Consider the following 18,714-nt stretch of genomic DNA (forward strand, 5'->3'; position numbering starts at 1 on the left):
CTTATCACTATTTCAAATATTCTTTTTCTCTTTTTCACTTACTTCACCATCTATAGAGAGACACGTCGGCACCAACAAAGGATGAAAACTCAACAACTTCCCCAAGATGTAGCAGAAAGGTTTGTCAAAGAGAACAAGGCGCTTAAGACAACTGTGTTTATAGTTGGTGCTGCTACTGTTTGCCTTCTGCCAATTTGTTTTTGTTTTATCGTAACAGTTACAGGCGTCTATGGGATTTGCCCCATCAAAGTACGATGGATATTAACATGTACCTTGTTAAACTCGCTTGTTAATCCTCTAATTTACTGCTGGAGACAAAAAGAAATGAGAAAAGTCATTTTTGGACTAAGAAACCAGATCGTGAATGTAGATATCCAGTAAAGGATGGGAATGTAAAGAAAGGATTACAACTTCATAACTACGCGTGTAAAAATTTTTCTTACGTCTTTTCCAGCAACTGCATAATAATAAATGCCAATTAAGCTTTTGATCACGATAGATGATTGTCAGCCGCATGGAAAATTAAAACTTTATTTGTAATAATTATTTTTGATGCAATATTTGTTTGTCAAATTAAAGGAAACGCTTTCTTTCTGTTCAATGTTTCTAAATATTAACTAGGGGTTATTTTCTAACTTTTTTGTTTGTGTTTCGCTAAAGGTAAGCGTAAGCCTAGTATTGAAAAATAAACCTTGGGTCTCACATTTTTCCGGTGGTTGTTTTAGAAAAACTGCACTTTAGCGTTTGTGTGTTTCCACTTACCTTTTTCGTGCACATGAATTACGGTAATTCTTAATTCATGAGGTTGTTGATTTTGTTGGAAATAAGTTTGTTTGGACTTGAGAAAGCTAAAATATGGAGAAAAACTCAAAAGAGTCGTCTGAGGGAATATCACCTTTTCACCGCACTCAAATTACTACAAATCGTTATATCGCCATGATTAATGAGAAAATAGATAAAATAAGTGATTTAGCTTTAGCGTTTGTGTGTTTCCACTTACCTTTTTCATGCACATGAATTACGGTAATTCTTAATTCAGGAGGTTGTTGATTTTGTTGGAAATAAGTCTGGTTGGACTTGAGAAAGCTAAAATATGGAGGAAAAACTCAAAAGAGTCGTTTGAGGGAATATCACCTTTTCACCGCACTCAAATTACTATACATCGTTATATCGCCATGATTAATGAGAAAATAGATAAAATAAGTGATTTTAGTCTAATTGATGTATAGTTCCGTTAACTTAGCATGAGTTAACGAGTTATTGTTAATTTGCGAGCTTCAATGAAAGTACTCTCAAACAAAAATTGTCCTCATCATATAGTAAAACAAACACCAAATTTTCACCATGAAAAATGAAGATACCTCTTAACTAGATATTCCAAAGTGTTATCAATCGTAAAAAAATTCCAACAAACTTCTTAAATAAAAATGATGATAATGATGTTGACTGTTTTCAACACAGTGAATGCGACTTTATGTTTGAATCGCATGAAAGGAAACGTTTAGTTGCTGTTCATTTTTTTAAGACAATAACTACCTCCTTTTGTCTTCTCAAAGTTATTTCTTGTTGTTTAATTTTTTCCTGAAGCTTTGAGGCCAAGTAATGCGAATAAATGTCTAGGAATTGCATCTTTTCTTTAGCTCGAAAGTCAAGGAGCACAAATAATGCCATACAATGTTTGAGCCTATTGGACAGCTACTACAGCATTAGCTTGTAACCTTTCTAATCGAAAGGCAGTATATAATATTATTATTATTATTATTATTATAGTAAATATATGAATATCAAAGCGAGCTTGTTAGCTCAGTTGGCAGAGCGCTGCACTGGCATCACAGAGGTCATGGGTTCAAATCCAGTTTAGGCCTGATTTTTTTCCAGACACCTAAATTTTCACTACTGCTCAAGTAGTGTTCTTACTACGAAGATCGCTTTCATGATCGTTTCTTAATGCGCAGCTCGTATGAATGATTTTCATATATTTACAGTCATTTATTCATCGTTTCACGGGTTTATTTGAAACCAGCATAATGACCAGCTCCCAGTTGGCCTATTAGCTCAGTTGTAGAGCGCTGTATCGGTATCATTGAAGTCATCGCGTACAGGCCTGAGTTTATTTCAGGCCCTATTTTCACTGCTGTTCAAGTGATGTACCTACTGCCAAGATCACCTTCATATTCATTTCATAATCCGCAGTTCATATGTATGATTTTCAAATATTAAATCGCATGAAAGAAAGCAACGAAAACGATATATGAATACGACAAGGCCCGTTATCTAACGTATATCGGAAAGCTGAGTAAATTTTCAGCATTCTAAAAATCCAAACAATGAAAGATAAGACTTAACTACTAACGTTGTTCTCTTCATGAGGCTAAAAGTTACAATTTTTGAGTATTGAATAGTAAATGTAACAGTCTCTTGAAAGTAACCAGCATCAGATGAACACATGACGCCAATACCATCAGTGCCGGAAGATACGGGAAATGGAAATTTTCAACTTTTTCACTGTTACCGAGACCGAATAGTGGGGAAATCCTGCACAGAATCGAAGATGGCTGGCCAAAGAGACCAGTTAATGTGTCAGACACCGTTAGACAGGACAGTGAGATGTTGCTGTTGGATTCGGAGTCGTGATCTTGTTTTCAAAGCTATATCACCAGTACTTTAAGGAGAACTATTAAGGGACAAGTGCTGGTGTTGATGACGATGGTCATAAAATAACTGACCACCAATAGGACATCTGCTGTGCCACCTTCTTCAATGGTTAAATTTGTAGCCTTTGAAAAACTATCCAGGGAAAAATTTGCCATGTATCATTGGAAACTTAATGCAACTAAACAACCGTTTCTACCTGACGTTTACCATTACATAATACGGAGAAAGTCAGGTTTAATTTTTCATCTCCTGGGAATGACTATAGAGTCCACATATGCACGACAACAATACACTACAAAACCGAATCGGAAACGCTTAAGTTCGCCTAATCAGATAAATTTCTGTCAGTCTCTGCCTATAAATAAATCTTAATCCAAAAGTGACTGAAACCCATTTTTAATCCCATCTTACTTATACTGTGAAATTAATTTTTAAAAGTCCAGAATCGTTTCAGCGCAAGAGAGTCCATTCAATTGAAGTTGTGGCAACAAGAAGTAATGTCTTGATTGCCTTTTCACATAACATGCTTTAACTTCAGGAAATTATTTCGCTTTCCATGGCCAGATAAATGTTTCGTGCTCGTTTAACTCATTAGTTTTCGTCCGTCAAATAAAATTTTGTATTAAAAAGAGAAAATATCAACTCATGATCCTTTGACATCTATTGTGCTTTGGCACCAAGGGCTTAAAGAAAGTATTTGCATTACTGCTTTTTCATGGTCCGTTAAATCATTCGAAAGTTTAAATTTTACTTCTACAGCACAACGCCTCGCAATTTGACTCATTACACTAAGCCAGGATGCAGGAATTAGAAAGTAAACTGATTTGAATACATGTTGAGCGTAACTGCTCAGAAAATTATGAAAATTATGAAAATTTTTACTTTTAGGAATAAGGTTGAATTAAATAAATAGCAATAAGATTAAGAAAAAGGATTTGTTCAATACCGTTTTAAAACGAGGAAATAACTTTTACATGCCGCATGGATTGATTGAGTTTGCAAGTGATGTGAGCCAATCACTCGTGTAATTTCATCGGTTCACGATGCATTTTGCGGCAGCTGGAAGCAAGGGTTTTTTACGGAAACACAAGAAAAATTTTGATGGGTAAAAAGTCTCGAACGTACGGAACAATTCGATATGTTTTGTGCAAACCACACTTTTACTGAATATCGACTTAAAACGTTCCTTAGGTCGTTGCTTTCACGGTCCTAATTTTCATGCTCACGTAACGGGCCACGTGCACGCTTTTAGCTCCATCTTTTTCCCCTTCAATAATCCGTTTTAATTTCTCCAATTTACAGGGGATAATTTGTACACCAAATTTATGCAATAAAAAATATAGGTCAACGTGCTCGTTCAAGAGCTGAAGACCATCGTACCTCTTTACCCAGTCCATTGATTTAAAAAACAATAATGCGCGCGCGATTACTCGCCTGATTACTTTTTAGTTTTTATTTCCAGTACATGATGTGCAGTGAAATATTAAAGAATCACCTTCAAAGTTATTTCCTCGTTTTCGGTACTCGCAGGAAGCTAGGCTGTTTATTGCAATTACTACCCATTATATTCAACCTGTTTCCTTACAGCGAAGCATCATTCTATCAAAGGAAAAGAGAAATGTAAAATAGATTTCAGAGGTATGTTTCCCATAGGTAACCGATTTAATTTCCATACTTAAGATTAAGGCATTCTCTTTCCTGGATAATACGATGTGTTATCAATTAATCGCAAACCATAACTAAAGAAACTCTTACAGCCTTCGTAAACGGGTGAAACAACATTTTCTTCATGCGTATTTCGTTTGCATCATTTGCCTCATTAGCAATCGTTCAAAAACTATTCATAATTTTCTGAGCGGCTGCGCTAAACATGTGTTTATTTTTTTTTTACCTTATTGCTCTCCTATCTTTGTTTCATTGATTTGAATTACGGAATACTGCGAGGAAAAGTGGGAGGTTTACGCCCAAGGCAAATTGTAAAACCACGGCACGGAAGATCATGGGACCGGTGTCAAATCATTTGATATTTTTAAAGAATCTTTCTTGAGGAACGGTGAGCTTTAAACTCAAATTGATTTACATATCAATGGCCATGAAAAAGCCGCGAAATTGATGTCAAACTAAAGAATTGGTATATGTTTTTCTTTCAATGCAAATCTAATCTAACGAACGAAGACTAATCAGTTCATGAAACACGAACCACTTATCAATCGATCGATAGCGAAAAATAATCCTCAGAAATTAAGTGATTTTTTTTCTTCACCTACTTGTCATCACGTTCGGTCGAGCTCTCAAGCGCTGAAACTATTTTTGGCAATACGTGGAAAATCTAATTAAAAAATGACATCAATCACTTTAGGAATAGGGTTTATTAATGGCAGAGCTACAGGAAAATCCTTTTGATTAGGCGGCGTTTAGCGATTCTGATTCAGCTTTTTCCTATATTGTTGCTGGACACATGTCGAATGAAAAGTTATTCCCAGGAGATGCTTAAACCATTCTCTATTAAAGGCGTAAGATTTTCTCTGCCTTTACCTGCCTCCGATTTCATGCCAGAGACAGAACGCCTGCTTAAAAAAGTTGTTCTGAGACACATACTTGTCTCGCATATAGCCTCCAAATCGACATGGTAGACGTTTCCTTGACCAGTTTTACAAACTTTACAAACAAAACTAGCAGAGAAGACGACACAGCAGATGTACCTCCAGTGGCTGGTGCCATAATCATAATCATCATTAACACTATCACTTGTCCCTGCACAGTTCTGCTTAACGTACTTGTGATAAAGGCTGTGAAAACGACGCCTCGACTCCGTACCAACAGCAACATCTTGCTGGCCTGTTTAGCGGTAACTGATGCCTTAACTGGTATCCTTGGCCAGCCATTCTTTGTCCTTTGGAAGATATTCCTATTATTCGGTCTCAGTAACAGTAAAACGTTTGAAAACTGCTACTATGGAACTGTAATCATGTTGCTTATAGCTTCATACCTTCATCTGATGTTGGTTACTTTTGAGAGACTCGTAGCCATTAGATTTACGATGCAATACCCAAACATTATAACTGAGAATAACATGAAGATAGCTGTGTTAGTAGTTTGGATCATTTCTTCTATATGGGGGATTTTTGAGGCGATGGAATTGGATCTAGCGCTACGTTTTATGTCTGGCTCTGTTACTTCTTCATGTATTATATTCCTTTGTGTTGCTTATTTCATCATGTATCGTGAAACACGTCGTCACCAAGAGAAGATAAAAACTCAACAACTGCCCCAGGAAGAAGTGGAAAAATTCACCAAAGAAAACAAAGCGCTTAAGACAACTTTATATGTAATTTGTGCTGTTCTTTTTTGCCTCCTTCCACTTTGTTTCTGTCTTATAGTTACAGCTACAGGCCTTTATGCGTCTTGCCCCATCGATCTGTCATTGATGCAAACTTTTACCATGTTTAACTCGCTTGTTAATCCACTGATTTACTGCTGGAGACAAAAAGAAATGAGAAATGTCATTTTTGGAATACGAACCCAGGTCGCGCATATAAACAACCAGTGAAGGAAGGCAATTTAGAAGAGAGTGTCAAAACCTTTAATACTACACATCTAAACTTTGCCAACGATTCATTTGATGTTCGTGTGGTATTAAACTATACTCCATGCTAAAGCCAGACACCTCGGTAGTGGTTATCAAATAAGCTAAAGATCAACTAAATATTTTGCAACAATACATTGCTATTTTTAAGAGGCCTTGTACAGAAACCCTCTACTATAGCGTGCATGTGTTTCCACTTATCCTTTTCTTGTGCATGAATTAAAGTCATGATTCTTATTAATTGTGGGTAAAATTAATGCGTTTGTTAATTTTTATTTGAAAATAATAAAAGGTAACAGGTAAAATAAGGTAAAGAAAACCCAAAAGAGTTGTGCGAAGGTAAATCGCCTTTTTTACCGCATTAAAGTGCTCGTGACACGATATATTTTTTGCGTAAACATTTAGCTTATAATTCCAAACCAATTCCGATGGAAGAAAAATTTCCAAAAACTTAAAAAATCGGTATTTTCAGGTCCTAAAATGCTCTTATTTTGTCTTAAAAGAGTCCCGTGGACTGGTAACGAATTAGCGGGTGATGTTACGCAACAGGATATCAGTCAGCTCAGGAAAGGGCGCGAACTTTGATACAAATGATGTATTTCTGTTATTAAAATATATAAGAAAAGTACAAATGTAGTCATGTGGAAAAACAAGGAATATGATTACGTCTCAAGCGCGTGAAATAAACAACAGTAAGGAACTCACCATTCTTCGCTTGCGAAATGTCAACCAAAAGGAATGCTGAACAATCGTGTTCGGTGTGAGAACAGGCCCCTTTGATCAGCATTATTTTTAGCTGAATTCATTGGTTATCTTCCCCTGATTTGAATGGTGGTATATGTTCGTAACAGCCCTCTTGGAAGCCGGTACGCAGCATAAGGCCGACGACATTGAAGAGTAAAATCTTCTCGATGTTGACGATCGAAACGCATCCATCTTGGCCATACAGCTACATCCTTTGGAAAGGAGTATATAGAAATCCCCGGTATACCGGTATACGTGTAGTATCTTTGAAGCTGACATCATTTGGCGCCCCGGACATGCAATACGATCGTTCTTTCTTCTAGATTTCTTCTTTCTACACCGTAGTTGCCGACATGTGACTCGATCGTTTTGGCCGCGCGTTTAATGGGGGGCGCTTTTTGACCGCCAAATCGTACTTTCAATGCACCAAAAAAATGGTCAAGGAGAACTCGCTAGGTCGGTTATTACTAATCTTAAATACAGCTATCATCTAGAAATGACAAAATTTCGTGTCATAGGCACTTTAAATTTACTGTGAATCGTGCGGAAATGAATGATTCTACTGTTATTGCGGATGTAAAACTCAGCAAAACTAGGGCGAATAACCAATTTTATTGTAAATGATGTCAGCTTTAGTAAAAGAACTGACAGACCGTTATTTTTCTCGGTTTATCTTACGATCTTAAGCTAAAACATTGGGTAATCGTTCTCGCTTTTTAGTAAAATTGCTGACAACCAGATTCTGAGTGTATTTTTATTGTTGACGTTGCCGAAATTTAATTTTATTGATTTTGCATTTCTTTACCGAACTTTCAAGAACTGTCCATAACACCGCTGAGACCTCTGATATGTAAACCGACTGTCACACCGACGCAAAAAACTTGCATTATGCTGTATTGGATTTTTCATGTTGCTTGTTATTTGATCTAAGTAAGCTGACCTACGTTTAAGAGTATTTTGAAACATTACCTACGAGTGAAGGCAAGTCAAATGTCACGTAGTTTCTCTTGGTTTGTTAGAAGTCCAGTAACCGCAGATTAATGCTGTCCAGAAATTATTGACGGACTTCTGCGCTTTCGTAGCCAAGCGAGTGTTCTAGTTTCCCCTGGATGATCATTCGGTTAATCACTTTACAATCGTTGCCTCAGCAAAGTAGAATATTACTCTCTTAACCATGAAGCTATGGTAACAATTGGATGGAGTGAATATGGAGATGGTTGACATCGACTGCGAACGGTCATCTTCAATATTTAGGCAGATAAGATTAGCATAGTGAGCTAAGTACCAACCGACATCAATGAAAAACATCTCAGGGATAACTTATTCAATTTTTGCTCTTGCTATTGTACATTACATATACCGCGAAGGTCGTCGGTTTTAACAGACGATGGCCAAATTAACTAACGTTCCTCCTTTACTAAACACATGTTTCCTTTGCAAGTGTTTTCCGCTTTAGTTTCAGCAAGTAAGTATTGAACCTAAATCAAGTGCTTAGCTCTTTTGAAATTGCATTCAGAGAAGCATCAAGTGATCATTTTTTTTTAATGACCTTATCCTTTTAAGCTCCTTGTCTCGCTTTTCTTTGTTAACGGTTATTCTGATTTTGTTTGTTAAAAAATTGAAATACACTTCAGTTCAATACACCTAGTTCAACATTTTTTCTTTTCATATCTTAAAAGCATGCCTCCTACAACGTTATAAGGTGTTACACAACGGTCCCTACATCTCATCAGTTGCCTACAGCCTCAATTTTGGAATTTCTTTTCTTTGTGATGATGTTGTTGTTGTTGTTTTTTTCCTATAGGAGTCTTTTTTTTTCAAGGTCCCTCATTCAAGAATATTTCACCACAATTTATGTAAGATAATAACGCATGTTATATAATAAATCTACCATTATGATAGCTGATATACTGTCTGTCGGTCAGAAATGTTACAAGCTGTCCAATAGGCTCTAATTGCAGAACATTCAAAAAGAAAATCTTCCCTAACATTGCATGGCGTTATATGTGCTCCCTGACCTTAGCCTTTGGGAAACGATGCAATTCCTATACACTTGTTAGCATTACTTGGCCTCAAAGATTCAGGAAAAATTCAACAACAAAAAATAACTTTGAGAAGAAAACGCGTAGTTATTATCTAGAAGAAATAAACAAGAATTAGGCGTTTCCTTTAAAGTAATACGAACATAATCGTTGAATTGTGAGTTTCTTGTTCTGACTCGAAAAAACAAAGGAAATGTTTTTACTGTAGAATCTTTTTAGTGATTGTCCTGCGTGCGCCCGTTTTTTTCTTTCTATTTAGCTTGACACAAAATTTTCGAGGTGGTCATTTGGTAAAACTCTTATCACCTGAGTTTGGTCGGGTCGGATGAGAAAATAGCTCTCGGTAACGAAGCAAGGATCATAAGGATCACTCTGCTCTCGCTCCGCCTCTTTCTATTTAGCTTGACACAAAATTTTCGAGGTGGTCATTTGGTAAAATTCTTATCACCTGAGTTGGTCGGGTCGGATGGAAAAATGGCTCTCGGTAACTAAGCAAGGATCTCTCTGCTCTCGCTTCGCGGGACATAACCTCGACCCAAATATTTTCCCGTCCAGCCATCCCACTCAGTCAATAAATACATAATATTTCACATCTGTTTTTGTTTGACACCTGAGGCTTAAAGACATGAGGGGACGCAAGCGGCCTCAACTGTAAGTACTTTTTAGAAATGTTAGGATATTATCCTAGCATTCCTAACATTCCGAGCTGCGCGAGAGTGTCAAAATCCGTGCGTATGTCACAGAAATGTCACTAGACCTAAACTACGCCAGATGAGGGCGAATAAATATGAGAAGATAAATGAATTAATGCCTGATATCAAAATGTCATCAGTTAATGCTTTTGTTTCACACGTAATCAATAGTACCTTTATTCCTCGGCCGGTTCCTTTGCGTTACATTGTAGATTATAAAAAGAAAAAAATCCACACGATTTATTTGTTGGAGTTTTGTTTTACGATTGATAGCACTTTGGAATATCTTGATGAGAGGTGGCTTCATTTGTCAATGAAAACAGGAACTGTCTGAGAGTACTTTCAATGAAGCTCACAAAATTTATAATAAAATGGGTAACTCACGCTAAGTTAACGGAATTATACATCAATTAGACTAAAATCACTTATTTTACCTATTTTAGTGAGTCTTCTCATCTATTCATGGTGAATTCACGGTCGATACCAATTCTACCCTGACTGCGGTGAAAAGAAGGTGATATTCCCTCAAACAACTCTTTAGGATTTTTGCCATATTTTAGCGTTTTCAGGTCCAACCACATTTATTTTGAATTATATAATTGAGAATTACTATAATTAATGCACAAGAAAAAGGCAATTGGAATAATTTATCGTGATCAAAAACATAATAGATAGGAAAACTATGACTAAGGAGTCTTGTTTATCCAGTGTATGGAAAAGACGTAGGGAAAATTTTACATGTGTAGTTATCAAGTTGTTACCCTTTCTTTTACATTGCCCTCCTTCACTGGATATTTACAGACACGATCCGGGTTCTTAGTCCAAAAATGACCTTTCTCATTTCTTTTTGTCTCCAGCAGTAAATCAGTGGATTAACAAGCGAGTTAAACATGAGACATGTCAACCTCCATCGTCCGTTGATTGGGCAAATCTCATAGAAGCCTGTATTTTTTACGATAAAACAGAAACAAATCGGCAGAAGGCAAACAGTAGCAGCACCAACTATAAACACAGTTGTCTTAAGCGCCTTGTTCTCTTTGACAAACCTTTTTACTTCATCTTGGGGAAGCTGCTGAGTTTTTATCATTTTTTGGTGCCGACGTGTCTCTCGGTAGATGGTGAAGTAAGTGAAAGCAAGAAAAAGAATGTTTGAAGTAGTGATAAGGCCTGTTAAATAACGGGATACTATGTAGACAGTCATTCTTAAAATACCATTGATGAAAACAAAGATCCAAACTGATAGCACTGCTATCTTCATGCTATTGTAAGTAACAATTTTTGAGTATCGCATCGTAAATTTGATAGCTATGAGTCTCTCGAATGTAACCAACATCACATGAAAGAATGAAGCTGTTAGCATTACAGCAATAAATGTGGAACAGAAATGTTCAACTGTTGCATTAATACTGAGACCGAATAATAGTATTATTATCCACAGGATAATCAAAGGCTGACAAAGGAGACCAGTTAATGCGTCAGTTACTGCTAAACAGGCCAGCAAGATGTTGCTGTTAGTAAGGAGTCGAGGCGTTGTTTTCACAGCCTTTATCACAAGTACGTTGAGAATGACTGTGCAGGGAAAAGTGATGGTGTTGATGATGATTATGATTATAGAATCAGCAACCAATAGGACATCTGCTTCTCTATCATTGATGTTCGAGGCGTTCATGAAACTAGCCAAGGAGAAATTTGCCATGTCGAAATGGGAGCTCAGTCCAAATGAACTAGGTCTTCAGGAAGAACTGTTTCTTCTAGATGTTTAACCTCCCACGAAATCGGAGGAAGATAAATACAGGGGCAATGTGACCCTTTATTTAGCTAGTGATTTGTAAGCGTCTCATGGGAATGACTTCTCAGTCCACATCTGCACAACAATAAAGCAGAACAAAGCGGAATATGAAACACTGAACATGAATACAAGCACTCAAGTTGATCGGAGAGGCTTTATCACTTGACCCAAAGCTTTCGCCAGTGACCGCAACGGACGATAAAGGCCAAAGTAGCGACAAAAAGATCCATTGTTATCCATGTTATTTATGCATCACACATAAGTTAACCCTCAGCTCACTATACCAACCTAAATAAGCCCCAAAAATTCGAAGGTAATTGCCAGTATTCGTGCGACCCTCTTAATCTTTTCATATTCTCTCTCGTTTATTCGTCCCATTTAACATTCTCTTTAGTGGCACCAAGCGAAATTGATGCAATTATCAATAACAGAAGCAACATTATTGATTATGTAAACAAAATCTATTTTAATTCATGCGCGAGAAAAAGTCAAGTGTGCACACATGGGACGGATCAATCATAGCACTGAAAGATACGGTAGACCTTCGAGGGTCAGTTTTTTATTATTATTTTTAAGTGCCACTCTCGCTAAGAGCAGTCCTCTCGACTTTCCGTCGGAAAAAAGTTTTCTCTTATTTTTTGCCCATGAAAAGGGTTTAGGACACATGTTTCAAAAATAGTTTAGTTGTTTTCCAATTCTCTTTTTTTGCGGGTATATCGGGTATATCCGCTGGTATATCTCTAGCTTCCATACACCAGCGGGTTTGAGGCAATCAGTGACCTCAATTGTGTATAAACTATGCACTGATATGCTTTTTCGGCCCGATTAACGCCTGCATTTTGAGAATTCTTTCGTACAAAGTAGTGAATTTTTGATATGCAAAGTAAGGTCGAAGAGAAGTGTCTCCTCTGATCACGCTGGTATGAAAAATATTTCAGCTGAAGTTTCCATATTTTGTCGGTGAACTAACTGAATAGACCATGTAACTTGTAGCGAGATAGAATTCCGTGAGCTACATTGTTGCAGTCGCTGCGCGCTGGACAAAATCTTTGAAATTGACACTTTCGATCGCTGTTCTCAGAGGTGGTCTGGCCAAAAATCAATTTTGGTTTGTGGCGAAGCAAAAAAAAAGAGAATTGGAAAACAACTAAACTACTTTTGAAACATGCGTCCTGAAAACTTTTCATGGGCAAAAAATAAAAGAAAACTTTTTTCCGATGGGAAGTCGAGAGGACCGCTCTTTTCGGGAGCGGCACTTAATTGTCAAACTAAACATTATTATTTTAACTAGAGTTTTCAAGAAAACTTTTGGTAAATTATTAAAATGCGCCCGAGTTATTTACTAAAACATGTTTTCGAACTGAATTCTTTTGCTAGCCAATTATGGATAGCCAACAAAGATGACTACCGATGGTTTTTCTTTTTCTTTTTTTTGCGGCAAAACATCTTGATCTATGAACTAATCGCCCCAACATCTCCTGATTTCTGTTGCACATAAAGATCTTTGCTATCTACCTGCGTTTAAAACTAGACTGTGAACGGAAAAAAATAAAAAGGAGAAGAGTTCGAATTCATTGGTGAAAGTAAAAAAGAAGCCTGCATGTCCACACAAAGAAAGAAAGAAATTCAAAGCACAAAGGCGTAAGAATCTCACCGAAACGGATAAAGGCTCGTGGTTTAGACAATCTTCGCTGCTCGCACTCCGTCAGTAACCACAAGGTTTGCCGCGGCTTGCCTAAGGCGCTTTCATTTGAAAATAAAAATAGTTGAAATAAAAATTATCGTTCAGCAAAATTGAAATAAAGGTCTGTCACGGGAAACTATTTCATAGCCACTCGCATAGTGTTTTCGCTCCGAGTCACCTGAGACTCTACAGGGCGCCTATGTCTTTCTACTAGCGGTCGGCATTTCGAATTTATTAGAGTGTAATCATAACTTGACAAGTTGTCATCCAATGGCGTGAATTATTGGGAAAATTTTAAAAGCAAAAAAGAAAACCTACTTCGTTTTTACGCGAATGAGCCCTCTTTGAACGAATTAATGAGGTACGTAAACTCAACGGATTGCCTTGAAATTCGGTTACGCAAAAAATGTACCATGTTAAACTCACTTGTTAATTTACTGATATCCTTGTATTTTTGACAATTAGGGAAATGTGAAACGTCTACTTAATGACATGACAAAATTAAATCGTTCATTTGGCGACAAAAAGTTTCCATATTATGCTGGATGCATGTGCTAATGTTTGTGATTCTAAGAAGAAGCGCAAAGTTGCAATAAATTCTACAATCTACGTAAAATAATTTAGGGACAGAGGAATTCGCATCACCGAAGAACAAACAGACTTAAGAAATTTTTCCTATCCATGCACGCCTTTACGACAGAAGGGAAAATGTCAAGGAAAAGGAGCTTACGGACGGTTTTACGGACCGATTTTATGTATGATATTAGGCTTCAGTAAAAGCACCGACAGACGGTCATTGTTGTTGGGTTTATCGTACGATCCTAAACTAAAACATGTAATAATCGATCTCGTCAGTTGGTAAAATTGCCGACAACTAGACTCTGAATCTAGCTTTATTGTTGACGTAGCCGAAAATCTTATTTAATTTCATTAAAACTTCTCTACTGAACTTTCAAGAACTGTCCTTAATACAACTGAGACCGTTGATGTGTACACCGAATAGCTAAGCGTATGACGCAACGAACTTGCAGTGTGTCATGCTGTATTGTTCATGTTGTTGTCATTTAATATGAGTAAGCTTACTCCAATTGAGAGTATTATGAAACATTTAAGACGAGTGAAGGCATGTCAAATGCAGTTTCCCTTGGTTTGCTAGAAGTCCAGTTGCCGCAAATTTTGCTGTCCGGAAATTATTGACGGACTTCTGCGCTTCCGTCGTCAATCGAGTTTTCTAGTTTCCCCTAGATGATGTGAATATAGATAACGGCGTAATATGTGACTAACATAGTCTATAGACTGTGCGATTTTACGCCGCTATCTGCGTCGGAATAATAATCATAATAAATTAGTCTATAATAGAATCGCATAGCTAGAGGTAAACTCGCGGTCTGATTGGCTATCGAAGAGAGGGTATTTAGCGTTGAATTGCACTTGTGCATGAAGGGATATTGTAGACGTGGGTCGCGAGCAAAAATTGTTACTATCTGAGGTGCCGCAGATCACTGAAATCCGGAAAGTAATGACGAAATTCTATAGGCTGTCGTGGTTACTCTGATACTTTTAACCTCAGTTGATCAGGCATGAAATACGCTCCAGGTCAGTAGAAACTATTATCGTTATGATAACTGACATTCAATCAGTTGATCAGAAACGCTACGAGCTAATAAAGAGCTGCCTAAATAGCTGTAATTGTAGAACATTAAAAAGAATATCTTCCATAATATTGCATAGCATTGGTTGTGCAACTTGCCTGTTGTATTTGGGACATAACGCAAATCCTATATACTCATTAGTATTCCCTTGTGTTTAAGGAGACAATTAACAAAAAAACCTTTTCGTGGGAAAACGCGTAGTTCTTTTCTTAAACCATTTAACGAGAACTAAAGAAAAAAAGAACGAACAAAAAGTTGTATTCACTGTTTATTATAACTTTAGAAAACAGGGACAATTGAAAGTAACTTTGTAATTTGCAGGCGGTTAACGAATCACCTCCCGAAAACATAATTACCAAAAAAAAAACCAGTAACTCAGGAATTTTGTTTATCCAGTGGCTGGAAAAGACGTCAGCAAATTTTAGATATGTGGTACCTAAGGTTTTAACACTTTCTACCAAATTCCCTTCCTTCACTGGTTGTGTATATGCACTACCGCGGGTCTTATTCCATAAATGACCTGTCTCATCTCTTTTTGTCTCCAGCAGTAAATCAGTGGATTAACAAACGAGTTTAACATGGCACATGTTTGCATCAATGACAGATCGATGGGGCAACTTTCAGAAAGACCTGTAGCTATAACAATAAGACAGAAACAAAGTGGAAGAAGACAAACAAAAACAGCACCAACTACATATAAAGTTGTCTTAAGCGCTTTGTTTTCTTTGGTAAATCTTTCCACTTCTTCCTGGGGCATTTGCTGAGTTTTAATTTTCTCTTGGTGACGACGTGTTTCACGATACATGATGAAATAAGCGACAGAAAGGAAAATAATACATGAAGCAGTAAGAACACCAGACAGAGAACGTACTACTAGATCCCATTCTATCACATCAAAAACTCCAAAAATAAAGGAAATGATCCAAGCTACTAACACTGCTCTCTTCATGCTATTATCAGTTATAGTGTTTGAGTATTGCATTGTAAATTTGATAGCTATGAGTCTCTCGAAAGTAACGAACATCAGATGAAAGAATGAAGCTGTAAGTGTTATAATCACAATTGTGTAATTGCAGTTTTCAACTATTTTACTGTTACTGAGACCAACTAATAGGAAAATCTTCCACAGGACAAACAATGGCTGGCCAAGGAGACCAGTTAAGGCGTCGGTCACCGCTAAACAGGCCAGCAAGATGTTGCTGTTGGTACGGAGTCGAGGCGTCGTTTTCACAGCCTTTATCACAAGTGCGTTGAGCACAACTGTGCAGGGAAAAGTGATGGTGTTGATGATGATTATGATTATGGCACCAGCCACCGGAGATACATCTGCTGTGTCGCCTTGTCCGCTAGTTTTGTTTGTAAAATTTGTAAAACTGGCCAAGGAAACGTCTACCATGTCGATCTAAAAGCTAAATGCAAGATAAGTATACGTCTCGGAACAACTTGTTCAACCAGTCGTTCTCTCTCTGGCATGAAATCGGAGGAAGGTAAAGGGGCAGGAAATCTTATGGTTTTAATAGAGAGTGGTTTAAGCATCTCCTGGGAATAACTTCTCAGTCGACATGTGTCCAGCAACAATACAGGAAAAAGCTAAATCAGAATCGCTAAACGCCGCCTAATCAAAAGGATTTTCCTCAAGATCTGCCCATGAATAAATCTTATTCCAAAAATGATTGAGGTCATTTTTAATTAGATTTTTCAGGTATTGCCAAACGTGTGCTTTTAAATCTAAAATCGTTTCAGCCCTTGAGAGCTCGATTGACCACTATGACTAGAAAGTGTTCGATCGTCTCTTCACTTAGAAGTATGTTCTCACTTAATTTCTGAGGACTGTTTTACGCTATCCATCGATCGATAGGTGTTTCGTGTTTCATAAGTTGATTAGTTTTCATTTGTTTGATTAGATTTGCATTGGAAAAAAAGCATATACAAATTCTTTAGTTTAAAATCTATCTTGCGGCTTTTTCATTTCCAATCATATGTAAATCACTGTAAGTTTAAAGCTCACCTTTTTAGGTGCGTCAAGAAAGATTCATTTGAAATATCTAATAATTTGACACTGGTCTCATCTTCCGTGTCGTGGTTTTATAATTTGCCTTTTGCGTAAACCGCCCATTTTTTCTCGCAATATTCCGCAATTCGGATCAATGAAACCAAGATAGGAAAGCAAGAGGGTAAAAAACACATGTTTGGCGCAGCCGCTCAGAAAATTATGAATTTTTTTGAATGATTGCTAATTAGGCAAATGATGCAAACGAAATAAGCATGAAGAAAATGTTGTTTCACCCGTTTACGTAGGCTGTAAGGGTTTCTTTAATTTTGGTTTGCGATTAATTGATAAGACATCGTAATATCCATGAAAGAGAATGCCCCAATCTTAATTATGAAAATTCAGTCGGTTACCGATGGGAAATATACTCTATACTAATTTATTTTTTAATTTCTCTTCTCCTTTTGATAGTGCGATACTTTGCTGTAAGGAAACAGGTTGAATTTTATGGATTGTAGTTGCAATAAACAGTTTCGCTTCCCGAGAGGGCCCATCAAACAAAACGATTTCTTCATTACGACCCGAAAGTGAGGAAATTGCTTTTAAAGTGATTCCTCAGTATTGCACTGCACATCATGTACTGGAAATAAAAATTTATGTAATCAGGCGGATAAGCGCGCGCGCTTTCCAAGAACATGGTATTTTTTTTTCAATCAATGGACCAGGTAAAGAAGCATGATGGTCTTCAGCTCTTGAATTAGCACGGTGACCAATATTTTTATTGCATAAATTTGGTGTACAAATTGTCCCCTGTAAAAAGGAAAAATCAAAACGATTATCTAAGGATAAAACAGATATAGCTAAAAGCGTGCACTTGCTTCCAGCTACCGCAAAATGTACCTTGAACGGATGAAATTACGCGCGTGATTGGCTCACATCACTAAAAAACGTAATCAATCCATGCGGCATCTTACAGTTATTTCTTCGGTTTAAAACGGAATTAAAGAAATCCTTTTGCTTAATCTGATAGGCATGTTCGATTGGCTTCGTCGTTTATTGCAATTGCTATCTATTTAATTCAACCTGATTCCTAAAAGTAAAGCCATACACTATGATAAGGAATAAACCAACCAGAACGGCAGTCAGGGAGACTTTGACAATCACTTGAGAGCTTGCTTTCAGATATAGTGACGAAAGAAATTCGATTTCAAGAGTATATTCCCCATCGGGTGGACTTAATTTCCATGTTCAGGATTGAGGCCATCTCTTATGTAAATTATACAATGTGATATCGTCGTGAAAAAAAAAAACAAAAACAAAACAAAAACAAAGATTTCTCAATGCAAATTTCTTTTGGATCGTTAACAACTTTCGTAATTTTCATAATTTTCTGAGCGGTTGCGCTCAACATTTACTCAAATCAGTTTACTTTCTAATTCCTTCATCCTGGCTTACTTCAGTGAGTCGAATTGCGAGACCTTGTGCTGTAGACGTAAAATTGAAACTTGCGAACGATGTAACTGGCCATTAAAAAAGCCGTAATGTAAATACTATTCTTTAAGCCCATGGTGCCAGGGCACAATAGATGCCAAAGGATCAAAAGTTTTCGTCCGTCAAATAAAATTTGACGGACGAAAATTGATGAGCTAAACGTGCACGAAACATTTATGTAGCCATGGAAAGCGAAATAATCTCCTGAAGTTAGAACAATATGTTATGTGAAAAGGCAGTCAAGATGTTTTTCTTTATCACCACAACTTCAATTTGGCTCTCATGCGCTGAAACCATTCTGGACTTTTAAAAACTAATTTTATAGTATTGGTAAGATGGGATTAAAATTGGGCCTCAATCACTTTCGGATTAAAATTTATTCATGGGCA

General features: G+C 37.0%; 2 protein-coding genes across 2 annotated transcripts; one reads left to right on the plus strand and one right to left on the minus strand.

Moving 5' to 3' along the window:
• The first annotated feature begins 5,281 nt into the window (after positions 1–5,281).
• LOC131795052 (histamine H2 receptor-like) lies at positions 5,282–6,205 on the plus strand. Its single transcript, XM_059112617.2, has one exon. The coding sequence runs from the start codon at positions 5,282–5,284 to the stop codon at positions 6,203–6,205; it is 924 nt and encodes a 307-aa protein (XP_058968600.2).
• Positions 6,206–15,191: 8,986 nt separating this feature from the next.
• On the minus strand, positions 15,192–16,855 carry LOC131770037 (adenosine receptor A2a). Its single transcript, XM_059085763.2, has one exon. The coding sequence runs from the start codon at positions 16,238–16,240 to the stop codon at positions 15,317–15,319; it is 924 nt and encodes a 307-aa protein (XP_058941746.2). The 5' UTR covers positions 16,241–16,855; the 3' UTR covers positions 15,192–15,316.
• Positions 16,856–18,714: the final 1,859 nt, after the last annotated feature.

Source organism: Pocillopora verrucosa, chromosome 9 (assembly GCF_036669915.1).
Source record: "Pocillopora verrucosa isolate sample1 chromosome 9, ASM3666991v2, whole genome shotgun sequence".
In the NCBI taxonomy this organism is placed as follows: Eukaryota; Metazoa; Cnidaria; class Anthozoa; order Scleractinia; family Pocilloporidae; genus Pocillopora; species Pocillopora verrucosa.